Source organism: Benincasa hispida, chromosome 1 (assembly GCF_009727055.1).
Source record: "Benincasa hispida cultivar B227 chromosome 1, ASM972705v1, whole genome shotgun sequence".
NCBI lineage: Eukaryota > Viridiplantae > Streptophyta > Magnoliopsida > Cucurbitales > Cucurbitaceae > Benincasa > Benincasa hispida.
In genome coordinates, this window is record NC_052349.1 from 6,235,904 (window position 1) to 6,251,088 (window position 15,185).

Genomic DNA, 15,185 nt, shown 5'->3' on the forward strand with positions numbered 1-15,185 from the left:
CTATGTTTCCACTTTCTTCATTCGTATTCGCCGTCGGCTGCTACTCTCTCTCTCAGTCTTCTTTCGCCATCGTTCTTTCTTCACCGCCACTCGCGCCGTCGCGGTTCGACGGCGCATTCCACATCTGTCTCTCTTCTCTGCCGTCCGCCGTCCGCCGTCGGAGCTGGTTTCGCTCGATCTCAGTCAACCCACTTATCTCAGGTTCGTCTTCTTCATTCTCTGAGCTACCGAATACTCTGGCTATTTTTTCCTTTTGGGATTGTGGATTATGGGTTCTTATTGGGCGATTGTGGATTTTGGGTGTTTTTTTTGGCTATTCTGGTTTTCGCGTTCGTCGGAGCTGGTCAAACAAGAATTAGACTTCTATTCCCGCCTGCAAGCTCCACTATACATCATTCAATAAAAGCGATTCAAGAATTAGATTCCCGCACCCCCCCTCCCCCCCGAAAGTTCCCAAATTTATTCAATTCGAGGATTACTTTATCGTGTCATTATTGTTGGTAAAGTATTTTGTAGCTCCTAATGCGTTGTGTCCCAATTTTTTTTTTGAAATCGTCGTGTGTCGTGTTTGTGCTTCTTAAGCACTTAACAAGGTGGTCTATTGACAGTGCCATGGACTAATGATGTTTCTGCATTAGTTCATGTTTTAAAACTTTTTTCGTGTTTTTATTAAAGTTCTAGAACTAGCAATTTTGCTCTCATTTTGATAATAATGTCTTTTAAATGTTTCTTCGTGATCAAATAGAACATTTACTTTAGTTTGAACAAATGGTTTCAATGATGTTCTTCATATTTACTCATGTTTTCTCTAAACCAACCATTTTCTTTTTCAGTTGGTATTGAGTTTGAATGATCATTCATGAAGAAATGACTCCACTTATTTATCTTTTTTGAATTTCTTTCTAAATATTTTGTTCACTCGTTTTTATGTTTCAGGTTTGAACCTCGTCCTGCCCAGGCCTCATTGTGGCAATAGGATCTCAATAGGGGTTGGGCATTAATTATGGGGGCAGAATTCGAAAATGGTCAAGCTCAGTTGCACGATATGGAGGATGTTAATCTCACAGATGCCCAGTTAGTTGATTTCATCAGGGGGTTTCTTAGTTCAGTGTCGCTGGTATTGTTCTCTTAACGTCATTATTGGTCTTTACTTGAAAAAGAGATTATATAGCATTCGATTTTTGAATTGCATCCTGTTAGTTTATTATTTGGGTTGGATATGCTTCTGAGTTCTCACTGCGAATCAAGTTGTTTTTTGAGGAATAACTGTAGTAACCTTACAAAAACTCTTCCATTGGTGTAGGGAGATAATGATGGGTATAACCAGCTTATTGGTGTTATACACCACAAGGATCGACTATCCCCAGATGAGATTGCCTTGCTTGTGGTATGTCCTTTACATCACATCTGTTTTTGATTAATGATACGAGCCTCTTTTCATTATATCAATAAAAAGTTTGTTTATGTATCTTCTTCTTCTTCTTCTTCTTCTTCTTCTTCTTCTTCTTCTTAATAACTATTATTATTATTATTAAAAAAAAATCTAATTCTTAACTCACTTGACATGCTTAACAGACATGTTTGAAGGCACTATCTGGAGCAGTTTCTTGTATAGATATCATTCTCCATGAATCTCTTCTTTCAGCAGTAAGTTCATCACTAAACTCTGAATCATTATCCTGCAATTTTGTTGTTGTAATGGAAGTTCTTTCTCAGATTTTTAAAATGAGCTTGTGGGATTATGGACCTAACGTAATGGATGCCCTGATTGAACTAATAATATCCCTGGTATGAACATCTATGATAATAGAACCCTCACACTCTTTCTCAAGGTTCACCTGATAGTTCCAAGATCTTCTGACTTTTTGTCTATTCCATGTTACAGGCTGTTTCAAGTGGAAATTATGTGGATTCGTGCTTGGATATGCTTGTAAATAATTTCATGCCGCCCTATTCCTACAAGGATTTCCTGAAGAAACCACATGGCCTTACTAGAAAGGATGAAGTTCTTTCTCGAGTGCACACAGCTTTAAAAGACATCTCAGACTTGGTGCCTCTTGCACCCTTGAGATTAGAGCAGATAGTTGTCCATAAAATGCAGAGAGTCTTTTTCAAAGAATCTGTGAGTTGAATTTTCATGGGCTAAAAGTTGCCGAAGAGAAATTTAAGTATAGATTGTGTTTATTTCTCACTGACTATTTTATCTTTGTAATGTTTTCTAAAAGAGAATATTGCTAATTCTGGTTTTTTTTTAAAAATTTTTGTACCATCTTTTTCTTTTTCACGACCATCAATTCAATGACTATTGGAAGTTTGGTGTGAAGTTGAAAGCCCATTAATTGTTTGTATGCTTTGGCACGCTGAAGTATTAGATGGCAAGATTTATATCATCAAAATACCCTACCCGATATAATTCAATCTAGAACAATGCTTCATTACAATTTATAAATTAAATGCAGTGTACATTCAGTAGATGGTACATTTGTGCAATCTTTGAACCTACAAACTTCTCTTAAATTTTGTGAATAAATGTATTCATACGATCCAGATCTGTAGGTCATTTAAAAATTTAAAGGTCAGGTACCATAATGATGGTTACATTTTCAAAAGCCCCAACCTTGAAATTTTTTACAGATGCTTCTTGCTTGCTTAGAAGAGAGAGATTGCTTTGATTTCTTTTCGAAACATATTTTAAAAACTCATTGTCTATTTCACCTTCAAAACATTTGCACTCTTTTAGGCATTTGTTTTATGATTGTATCTTCTTCTTACATCTGTTTAACCTCTCTGTAGTTGACCACGATATATGTGGAAAACATGTTGAGGTTGGAAAAGGGTGCAATGAGTGAATTTGTTGGGAGAAAGATCTTAACTGCGCTGGTGGATAAGCTTTTAGATTTGGATGTAAGTCAAAACAAATATTTTATTGTGCTGACATTTGTTTATGTGATTACTTTATCATTAATCTTAATGAGTTCTAACCTTCTGGTAGGTGGAGATTGGGTGGGATGATATCCTACAAGACGATTTCAGTAAAGGAATTTTTGAGATGGAACTTGAAGATGATGATGAAACTGCAGATGATAGTAATGAGGATTCTAGTGAGGTATGCTATTCAATATCTAGCCTGGATTAAGAAGGATATTTCTTCAACTAAGTTGTAATGGCATTTAATCTCTTTCTTAGCTTTTCTTCGTTTTGTTTTGGAAAATTATGGTTGACAATCAATGATTTAAAAAGCTATCGTGGCTTATGCCTTGAGGCTCACCTCTAGGCAAGACTCACTTTTAGCCTCAAGATTTACATATTCATTTAACTAGAAGAGGCTTACCCCTTGGGAACGCATTGAGATTTAAAATTTCTACTCCTCGTGTAATGATTAGAAGAATGGTATTGATCTGTGTAATTCTTTAAAAATATAGAGGTTTGACTTTGACAATTTGGACTATTACTGCTTTTTGAACTGTTGATGTTATATATATCCTTTAAAAATATCTTGTTTAAGTGGAAATTGACGGGTGAACTTTTTATACTCTTATATGACCATTATGTTTAACAATACTTGGTCATACCAATTTTAGATTTGTAAAATGTTTTTAATTAAATTTAAGGCTTATACCTTGCCTCTTCAAGGGAAAGGCCTCAAGACTACTTTTAGTCTTTTAAAGCAATTTGGCATTTGATTCTTTCTACGCTTTCATGTTTAGATTCTAGTCTTCTAGTTTATGAAGTAATGGATCTGAAGTATTCCTTGGGTTGAAGCTAATTGTCTTTTGGGTCTACAAAGTTTATACTCTAGCTGAGTCAGGTTTTTAAAATTATATGCAACTTTTATTGAAAAATTACTTACATTTTGACTTTTCTGCCATACATCTCGATGCTTCTTTTAATTCATGCCGTTATTTGCTTGGCTGAATTTAAGTTTATTTTGCTAGCTTCCAAGAGAACTAAGTCGTAAGAGCTTAGGTGGAAATGTAATTGCTGAAACGTTAGATAGCTTGATTGTTCTAACATTTGAACATCTTGAATCATGTGAACGTGATGGACGATTGAATGAGGTACCGTGTGTAGTTTATACCATTTTCCTCTTTTTGTTCTCAATTTCTTTGTTTTATTCTGCACATGAGAATTTTTTCCATGTTTCTTTAATGTGGAGGTTAGGTTTTTGACATTTTACTCCTGTCATTCCAAAGAACTGTTCTGACTGCTTACAAGTCTAAATTTGCCCAGGTAATTAACATGCACCATAATTCTCAATATTTGCTTATTTACTCTGGTTTAGTGGGCTCTCATTTTAGATCATTTTTCTTGTTTATAGAGACTGAATGGCTTGCTTTTGATGCTTTTTCTTGGCAGTTTGTCATATTCTATGCTTGTGCATTATATCCGGAAGTTTGTGGTGAGAGATTTGCCGTTTCACTAGCAGATATGTTTGTTTCCTGCAATGATCCTCCGCTTACCAGGTATTAGCAATTCATTAGAAATCTCTCTCTCTCTCTCTCTGGTAAGAAACAAATTTCGTTAGTTAATTTTGCCTTTGAAAGCTATGTTTCACTAGCATGGTATGTCTTGCCCATTTAGTGTCCATTTAAATTGAATCTCATTTGCAAGGCCTTACTCATCTAAGAAATCTACAACTAACAAGTGTAGCCTGCATTTTTAAATAGAAAAATTTGCACCTGCATGTATCAAACTTGTACTCCCGTAGAGGTTTAAATGTTCCTGATTTGAGATGGGAAGAAAGCAATTAGTTACCTAGGAATTCTATCTGATTTATGTCAATAGCTTAGTAGCGTTGTACATGAAAAATAATTTTACAAGTCACACCGTCTCACACACTAGTTGTCCCAGTTTGAACCTGGGTTCAAGCACACGTTTTCATTTTTTTAAATATAAAAATGAAATTAAATAATATATTTTTGTGGTATTGTGCAGGATGAGTGCTGTTTCATATCTTGCGAGTTATTTGTCTCGCGGGAAGTTTTTGTCAACCTCTTTGGTTACTTCTATATTGAAAAGGTTAACTTGTCAAACTTTAACTATGTTTCTGTGATGAAAGATATGAAACGGATAAAATTGGAGTAGGGAGGTCAAATATTTGTGGCTCTAAGTCTATTTTTGCTTCTCATTTTTTTCCCAGATTGGTGGATTGGTGTTTAGAATATGGCAAAACACTCGATGTTGAGCCGAACCCAAAGGCTCATAAAGTATTTTATTCTGGTTGCCAGGTATACAATACTCGAACTCCTTTTTGCTAGACTAAGGCACGTGGGATTTGTTGAAAAACGGGATAATAATGTATGTTTCTGGAAGTGGTGTTGTTTATACTTTTCAGTTATGATTATGGTAACTTAGATTTTGTTTTATTAAAACTAGGAAACAGATTTTACTGATATTAATAAAATTCTCAAGCCATTTATGGAATTATTTGAAGGCAATCCAATTGGGAGGATAAACTCTACAAGGAAGTGTAAAAAGGAGGAATAGTCATAATGCCTGACAGACTCCAACACCATGACCATGGCATGGTCTCCCTGAAACTCCTTTATTTCTTTATAATCAAATGTTTCAAAAAAAGGCTCTAAATGCATTAGACCGGATTTTCTTTTTCCATATATGTTTTTTTTAATTGTGCACCACGTAGGGAAGAGAAAATAAATCTTGATGAAGCCATTTTTTTCCCATCGCTTCCAATTGGACAGCTCTCACTAACCATTTAGTGGAAGTATTTGGCTTATGGTTTAGATTTGTGTGGCTTGAGGATAATAATATATATTATCTGGTGAAGGGCTTGCTTATCCTAGATTATGTATTTTTTGCTAGTTTTACAGGTGTGGACCCACCTTTTATACTTCATTTTTTAAAATAAGAGTTAATACTTTCATAGAGCAAATGGAAGAATATACAAATAAAAAAACAACTCGTCTCATATGAAAATACAAGTGATCACAAAAGGAGCCAAAACAAAAATAACATAGGTTGAAGCCAAAAATGATAGCAAGCATTTAGTAAAAGGCTCCAATTATTGTAGAAAATAGACGAGGATAGAAATGCATTCTTCGGTTCTTGCGAGCACTCCCTCATACTATTTTTTGATTTTCTCTTGCCCTACTCACGTGACATTGGAGAAGGTGGTTAGGAATTTCTTTTGGATAGTAGCTAGGAGCTTGGTGCTGTCAATCTTGTTAATCGAGAGACTGCTTCTCTTTCGACTGATATGGGAGGGTTGGGCATCTATGACTTTGCCACTAATAATCGTGTTCTTTTAGCCAAATGAGGTTGGAGATTTCTCACGAGAAAGATGCTTTATGGAGGCAAGTGATTGCGTGTAAATACAAGTGGAATGGGATTCATTGTGGTGGACCAATGGTCTTCTATGAAAGGATCTCGTTTGTTTAAAGGCTTTTGGCCCCAACTCATGAAAAACATCCTCACTTCAGAGGAATGGTACAATACAAAGTTAGAGTGAGTTGTGGAGATAAAACTCGGTTTTGGAAGGACAAATGGTTGGTTGATTCGCCTCTTTATTTCAAATTTCTTAGGCTTTTCAGACTTGTGATTGCCATGGATTCTTTGATTTGTCAGTGTTGGTCTGATTCTCTTTATGCGTGGGATCTAAAGTTCAAAAGTTGATGCTGAATTTGATGATTGAGTTGCTCTTTTGATTAAGAGCCGATTATTATTTATTTATTTTTTGAAAAAATCCATTTGGTTGGAATAGGGTAGTATTTTTCTCCGTACTTTCCCTCTCCAACGCCACTACACAGGAAATAAATAAATAAATAAAGTCTGAGAATATTGTTATCTAATTCTCCCCCACGTATATTCATGAAAAAGTGAGGAGTCAACTGGCGAACCTTGAAATGGTTTTTTAATTATTTTATTTTGTTATTATCATTTTAAATTCGCCCTCTTTGAACCTTTAAGAAATAGAACTGCACTTTGAAAAATATTGATTCAATTATGTTCTGACACTTTGAATTGCTTCTTGGAGGATGAATTTCATGGATATTTTGGTCAATTAGAAAATCTGGCGTACTAGCAGTTTTTTGTTTACAAGATTTAGAACCTTTTTTTTTATGATTTCTTTTCCACAGGCCATAATGTATGTGCTTTGCTTCCGGATGAGGTCCATTTTGGAGATTCCACGCCTGAAGTCACAACTTCTTCTTATGCCTATAGGTCCAGTCTTGACACATAGATTAAGCCCACTGAAGGTGGGTAATTGGTTGACCCCTTGATCTTTGGTGGTTTTTGTTTTGTTATAAATATTCCTGTTAGTTGTTTTTTGTCCTTGAATTCAATGTTTATGTTCTGAAAACCAAGTAACCATATGGGACTCTGAGGGGTCTGAAGCATCAAATTCGAAGCTTCATTACTTTTCAATTGATCTGATAAAAACATGAATCCTCATGGACATCTTACCATGCATTAATTTACAAATGTTAGTTCACATTTTGGCCTTGGAGCTTGACATCTTTAATTTGTAATTGCAACTCCTCACCAATGCCTCATAATATTGAATCGACAAATCTGGGATTTCTACTATAGTTTTGAGTTGTGTCATTTAACCTCCAAAATGATTTGATTACTATCTGAAGCTCTGGTCTGTTCAATTTTCTTATATGAATTTTATCTTAATGCGTTTTTGTTTAACAGGTTTGCCTACCATCTATTGTTGAGGAATTTCTTCGGCAGGCAAAAGTTGCTAATTTATTTACGCCATCAGAGACTTATGTATTCAATGGTTTGCTGGAGTCTGACTATTCAAGAACTTTTGGTGGGATAGAAAGGCTCGACATGTTTTTTCCGTTTGATCCTTGCTTATTGAAAAAATGTGACAGGTATATACGCTTAGTCTGGATCTTCTTTATTTCCTTCTCAAGATAACCAATGATAGATAGACAAAACCATTATAAATATGGATACACGCAGAAGAATTATAGAAGGCTACATAGAATTGCAAGTTAAAACCATTCTGCCGGCTTATTGTGGATAAATTGCTTTATTTCAAAATGATTGATTGGAATGAGTGAGAACATTTGAGAACTTGAAGGTGTAAGCATGTTTTGTTTGATTCATTTTTTTTTGAATTATTAACTCATGCTTTGTTATTCCCCTTTGTTTATGAAGATACCTACGGCCACATTTCGTATATTGGTCGATGGTCAGACCTACCTATGATGAAGAAGAAGGAGATGGAGGTAGCAGCGATGAAGATGTTGCAGAGGTTTTTCCAGATAGAATCGAGGAAAACCTTATGGACGATGAAGCAATGGCAAGAAGCTACGACGACCAGGATTTTGATCTTGATGAATTTGATTCTGCATTAAACAATATGTCCATCACACCAAGAAATTCTCTTCAGTACCGGCGAGATTTTGTTCAAATGCCCTCGCGAATCCGACCCTCGATGAGTCCAGAATCTTTTTGATAAAAGATCTCAGTTTGAATAGTTGGCTGGAATGCAAGTGAGAATGGCTGGGCTGGCATATTTCCATGAAGATAGTGATTGCAAATCTAGGTTGGGGCCTTGGGGTTTGTCTTGTTTATTTAAAATGTATACTAAATAGGTGAGTTGGAATTGGTGTTCTTGGGGTTCAGTTTTGTTTTCTCATTCCTTTTTCTAGCTTTGCATCGTTTTGATTATTGCCCTTGCTATTCCTTACGCTCCAGGCTTGTAATAGTTGCAGTAAGTGATCAAATACAGCCAAAATTTTGTACACGTCTGAATGATATATATGAGTAAAAGTTTTTATCCTAATTCAAACCAACCCAACCCGATATGGTTGGATTCAGTTCTTGGTTTGTCTGAAGCAGCTAAATTAATTTTTGAATTAGGGTTTCTTGCTCATTCAGTGGTCTCTTTCCATGCTTCACTCTACATTCTTCAATTTACAATGTTGTAACTCTCCCTGTCTGAGTCGGTTTCACGTCATTTGTTGTCGCTCTTGCACTCGAGCGTTGAAGGGTCGGTGGAAGCGAGACTTTTAAACAAAGTCATTCTAATGTCTATATAGAAATATGACACATTGACTAAGGATTTCCTTTCGTCGTGAAATGTAGTGTTTTAAAGAAAAGCCAAACATTTGAAAATTAAAACAAATAATTTTAAAAAACTTGTTTTTTCTTTAAAAAAAAATTAACTAACACTTTTAGAAATTATGAAACTAATCAAATTGTTAATGCAATTTTTTCAAAATAAAAAAAATAGAAAATAAAAGATTAAATGGTTGTCAAACAACCACAGAATTGTATAACATTGTTTAATTAAAAGCTTAAGGTAAATCATGCAAAATGACATTAAAGTTATTTTTTTTTTTTGCCAAGATTTTTGGAAAAATTGTAGAAACGGCCTCTTTTGAGGGGCCAAAATGAGACTTGACATGAATTTTAAAAATGTCAGAATAATGGCTTTTTGCTTATGTTAGACATGTGAAATTAAACATATGTTCCCAAAACGTGCATGAAGCCTGACGCTCTCACGAATCCTCGTTCATTCCTCTCTTTGGGTTTCCTTTTTTTTTTTGGTCTTTTCCTATGGTGTCTTCTTCTTCTTCGTATGTCATTTTGCGGTTTCTTCTTTTGCCTTCCTCGTTCCTCCTCTTCGCTTCTTCTTCTTCTTCCTCTTCTTCTTCTTCTTCTTCTTCTTCTTCCTCTTCTTCTTCTTCTTCCTCTTCTTCCTCCTCCTCCTCCTCTTAATTATCAAAACCAAGAAGCAAGAAGTGGGAGGAAGAAGTTAGAAGAACAATTCAAACGAAGGGAAAAATCAAATGAAAAACTGTAGTTGTGCCTGATAAGGAACAAGAGGAAGAAGCTAGAGGAAGAAGCAAAAGGAAAAATTCAAACGAAGGGAAAAAACCATGGAAAAAAATTTGCAGATGTGTCTAATAAGAAACAAGAGGAAGAAGCGAGAGGAAGGAATGGGGAGTGAGAGGAAGAAATGAGAATTCATTTGAGTGTCGGGTGTCACAATTGCAGACTTTCAAATACGGGACGGGCGATTGTGTGACACTTGCTTTAATCCGGCGAGTAAGTTAGTTGTGTAAAAATGAAAGGTCGTGGACAACGTCGGTATATGATGTAGCCTCTGTTCACGTTTTGAGAGAAAATGATTTTATAAAACGTGAGAGAGAAAAGCATTGAAAACATCATTAAGGAATGCATTGAAGACTAACAGTTGCAAGAAAGTTTTGATTGCAAAGAGTACACCAATACATTGGTCGGGGAGTTGACTAGTGGATTTTCCCTATGGTACATTCTAAGCAATTTCTAATATTCCTAGTTTGCATATCAAAAGTAGCGAGCAGTCACTCACATTGAAAACAACATGAAATAAAAAACAACTTGCTAAACTAATTACAATGCTCAAAGATAGGATGGTTGAGGATAGTTTGGACATGCGGCCATGGGCTAACATTACCCTGGACGAGCATGCCCAAGAAAATTCTCCCCCACTTTAACAATTGTCATCTTTATCGACTCGCGTAGCTTGAACCAACGATCTTCTGCCTCTAAGCTTTTAAAACTTCGACATGTTCCCAAGTTGTTTCTTCCACAAGGAGGTTCTTCCACTTAACCAGCTATTCATGGACTCTCTGAGTAGGTCTTCTAACCTTTCTAACTTTGTCGGCAAGGATCTCTTCTTCTTCCTTGTCTTCCTGCTGCTTCAAGTCAATGATTGGTCGGACAATCATATTACGACGATCATTTTCAGGATCAGGATGCTAGGGCTTTAAGTCGCTTACATGAAGTATTGGGTGAATTTTCATCCATGCAGGCAATGCCACCTTATATGAGGTATTCTTAATCTTCTTAAGAATTTCCACTGGACCCACGTACTTTCTGACGAGACGTTAGTCCTCACGACTTCAAAATAGGATCTATTTTGGTCTTAACTTTACGAGGACCTGGTCTTCTGCTCAAAATTCGAGAGGGTGATGCTTCTTATCACCCCACTTCCTCATATGTTTGGAGGCTTTCTCCAAGTATGCCCGAGTGATGTTGGTAGTCTGCTTCCACTCTTTCATAAAGTCGTGGGCTTGAGGATTTTTCCCTGTATAAGGATTATCAACAATATGAGGTAGCAAAGGTTTCCTCCCACTTACAACTTCAAAGGGGCTATTTCTTGTTGACGAGCTTGTTTGATAATTGAAACAAACCTGGGCTACGTCAAGTAATTGGACCCGATTCTTCTAGTCGGCATCGACAAAGTGGGGTAAATATTCCTCCAGCAGGCAATTGAATCTCTCTGTTTGGTCGTCAGTTTGTGGATAGTAACTTGAGGATATGTTCAGACTTGTTCCCATGAATGCAAAGAGTTTGGTCTAAAACGTGCTAATGAATCTGCCATCTCTATCGCTAACAATAGTCGTTGGAATGTCTGAAGAACAGTTGAGTTGTCAGCTCAGCGAAATCGCTTCAGATTAGGTATAAAGGTGGCATATTTCGAGAACCGATCAATGATAACCAAGATCGTCTCATGATCGCTCACCTTTGGGGGATGGGTAATAAAATCCATGTATACACTTTCCTACGGTCTGGTCAATACAAGTAGGGGCTTTAGGAACCCAAAAATTTTCACTTTCTCGACCTTTTCTTACTAACTGATAAGACAAGTCTTGGTATACTTTATGATGTTGTTTTTCATTTTGGGCTAAAAATAGCCTTTCTTCAACAATGCATAAGTTCTCTGCCAACCCGGGTGACTGATCCATAAGATATCGTGGCACGTGTAACAACTTCTTCCTTAAGTTTCCTGCTCTCGGAACAAAAAATTGATTCCCTTCTGTCAATGGCAAATCTCTCTCAACTCAGAACTGTCTGGTTTACTAACTTTAGCTAGAGCAATGACAACTTGGGCAGAGGAGTCTTTCCGTAAGAACTATTTGATGATGTCCCGCATTGACCTGTTGACCTTACTTGCATGAATATGGGCTAACATGCACAGGCCCACTTGTTCACCCTTCCGACTCAAAGCGCCAGCTGTTTGGTTTCTTGTCTCTTTTTTGTGTCCAAACTTAAAATCGAATTCAGTCAGGAACTCTTGCCATCACGCCTACTTAAAAGTCAGCTTGAACTGTTCGAAGAAGTAACAGATGGCATTGTTATCGGTATTCACTACGAAGGAGAATCCCAATAGATACTATCTCTAGGCTCTCAGATAATGGACCACGACCAACATTTCCTTCTCATAGACTGTATATATCCTCTCGGTGTTGTTCAGTTTTCCGCTTCCATTGGCCACAGGATGGCCTTCTAGCATGAGAACACCTCCGAAGGCATACTCTGATGCATCCGTCTCTACCTCAAACGACTTTGACACGTCAACTAGACCAAGGACAGGATCCCTTGTCATGGTTGCCTTTAACTCTTCAAATCCGTTCTGGCATTCTACCGACCACTGCCAAACTGTGCCTTTTTTCAACAACTTGGTCAGTGGAGCAGCTCTTCTTGAAAACCCTTCGATGAACTGACTATAATAGCTAGCCAATCCTAAGAAGGAACATAACTCGGTCACAGTTACGTTCCAAGGTGGGGGCTCACCACTCCTATATAGCTTGTAACTTCTCGTCATTCATTCCAATCTTTTCGTATTCAATTACGTGTCCCAAGAAGTTTATTCTGTTGGGTTGTATGTCCTAAAGCTCACAATTTGTAATACTAAATATTTTCAATTATCAATAAAGATGTTATTGACGCTTATTCAATAAAATTGTTGTTGAATATGTAAATTGCACTTATAAAGACTAAATCCAATAAATTAAAGATCCATAGTTGTTATATGAATACTTGAACTTTATGTGAATAAGGTCGGTTGTCTTATTCTGGTAACACTATTGGATGCGGCTCACTTTGTAGCTGTTACAATTTGTTGTAAAGTGCTACAAACGAAGTGATCTCAATTCTTTCGTGTAGTATACATAAGGAGCGAGGGTGTCCTATGTAATGAGTTTGCATAAGATCGAACCAAGAAATAAGTCACTCTTACTTTATAATGTTGTTTACTGTTTAAGACTGACTGTTTCAAATCGATGACCTAGGTAACTCGATCTTAATCCTAAGCTAACTATGAACTCCTGTTTATTCAGGATTATCCTTAGATTTGCATAGGTGAGGGTTGATTCAACAACGCTGACTTACTAAACCACTCATTTCAGGGATAGAATCGGGTAGATAGCTGGGGATATAAGGTGCAAGATGAAATTCATACCTACCTGATTTAGGGATAGTAGAGAGGTTGTTCTCTTAAGTACTAAATCCAAGTCTTGAACAAGGGGATCCATCCTCTCATTGGCTTGAGAGGGACTCTATTTAGTGAATGGATCACAATCCAATTGTTTATTAGAGGATCAGTGGGACTTAAGGAGCAAAATGTAATTTCAGGGGTAAAACAACAATTGACCCAACCGTGATTACAAACAACTAGTGAAGGGTCAACTTACTGATTATGGTTAAATCAAGTGGATATAAATATATCTAGTGAGGAGAGTGCAAGTACTGAGCTATAGTGGTGTGTCTTGGTAAACAAATATTGATTGATTCGATTTAAAGAGTTTAGCCAATTAATCTCAAATCGTTGGAGCTCATGATCAGGTCCATTAGATCCCTCTACTAGCTCGTAAATCTTGGATTAGTATATTGAGTGAATTTGAAGCGTTCAAATTTTAAATTAAGATTTGAATTTGAATTGTTCAATTTCAAATTAGGGTTTGGATAATTATATTCGATATAATTAACATTTAATTTATTGAAATTAAACGTAATTGGAGAGTTTAATAATATTTAAATAATGATTTAAATATTAATTACATGAATAGGATTCATGTATAAAATAGGTGTTTTATTAATTTAATATTTGATATCAAATTATTATTTATTTAATTAATTAAAATAAATCAATTTCGATTTAAAAAATTGAATTTTGTTTAATTTAATTAAATCGAAAATTATTTAATTTAATTAAATTTGTTAATTTATTTTTGAGAAAAATCAATTAAATTAGAAATTGATTTGAATTAGTAGAAATTTCCAAGATTTTTGAAATCATGGTGAATTCAACACAAATTAGACACCTAGACCACTCCTTAATGCTCTTTGATGTGTCAATGAGCTAAATCTCCTAGTGCTTGCATGTATTAGTTACATAAAAAGCTCAAATTTCTCAGATTGAAGGGAAGGATTTATGGAATTCATGAAATTATGCAAAAACTCTCATTTTCTTAAAAACCCTATCCATTCCCTCACTCAATTGTTTTTTAATTCTGAGTTCCACCATTCAAATTCAAGTTGGAGAATTGTAGAGAAGACATTCTTGGTGGTCTGCTATTGATTTGAAAGTCAAATTCGTGGAGAACAACTTGGATTTGGAGGAATTCTTCAAAGGTATAAATTTTGAAACCCTCTTCTTTGAAATTCTTTTAATGCATGCTTTTAGAACTCATATAAAATGTAATTAGAGTGCTTATTGATTCTGACTGCTTTTGTTATATGCTTATACTTTCCATCAATTGGAATCAGAGCATGATTTAAGCACTCCATTAATGTTAATTTGAGTTCGGTGGGTGAATTTCTATAGATGCATGTTCGGTTGACTGATATGGTTGAAATTCAACTTTGGCATTAGATTTCTCTTTGATTTAATTGGCTCTTGATTGAAGAGCTCATATGCTCTAGATTTTGTAATTTTATTGGAATCAATAGAGTTGAAATTAGGCTGTAATCGAAGATAGAAACAAGCATGGTCAGCTGCAGAAACTGGAAGTTCAGCTACTACCCTTGTAGCATCGCGACGCTATTCATAGAGCATCATAACGCTGTTCATCAGGGAGCCCGAAGCGTTGTAACATTGGGATGCAACGTTGTGACACTGTTCATCCCAGCACAGAAAGGCGCGCATTCTGAGCCAGTTTGCGGGGGTGAAGCTGGTTCAACCAATTTTGTTGGTTTCTGGTTCGGTTCAGCCTCTTTTGGTCCAGTTTAGCCTCATTTGGAGCCTTAAATAGCCGATCCGAGCAGTTTGGGTCCGGTTCGAGTTAGATCGAGTGGTACATATTCAAGTTGAAGCTGTTTTTTAATTATTTAAGTAATATTTAGTTATTAATGCTTGCTTAGGATGCCAAAGTTGAACCATATTAGTGTTGTTTAAATATTTATGTATGTGATGTATGTTTTATTTAAATTAA

General features: G+C 36.0%; 1 protein-coding gene across 1 annotated transcript; it reads left to right on the top strand.

The window, feature by feature from the left end:
- LOC120084932 (RNA polymerase I-specific transcription initiation factor RRN3-like) lies at positions 1-8,801 on the top strand. Its single transcript, XM_039040745.1, has 16 exons — positions 1-201; positions 937-1,117; positions 1,304-1,387; positions 1,576-1,647; positions 1,717-1,788; positions 1,886-2,122; positions 2,794-2,904; positions 2,993-3,106; positions 3,936-4,058; positions 4,162-4,230; positions 4,357-4,463; positions 4,936-5,019; positions 5,141-5,228; positions 7,098-7,217; positions 7,660-7,844; positions 8,134-8,801. Exons 2-16 carry the CDS (start codon positions 1,004-1,006, stop codon positions 8,432-8,434), a joined length of 1,881 nt encoding a protein of 626 aa, XP_038896673.1. The 5' UTR covers positions 1-201; positions 937-1,003; the 3' UTR covers positions 8,435-8,801.
- Positions 8,802-15,185: the final 6,384 nt, after the last annotated feature.

Excerpts from the sequence above, each read along its gene's own strand:
- LOC120084932 (XM_039040745.1), top strand. The coding sequence starts at position 1,004 with ATGGGGGCAGAATTCGAAAATGGTCAAGCTCAGTTGCACGATATGGAG. Across the intron at positions 2,123-2,793 it reads GAGTCTTTTTCAAAGAATCT|TTGACCACGATATATGTGGA; the intron begins GTGAGTTGAATT and ends ACCTCTCTGTAG. Across the intron at positions 7,845-8,133 it reads TTATTGAAAAAATGTGACAG|ATACCTACGGCCACATTTCG; the intron begins GTATATACGCTT and ends TTGTTTATGAAG.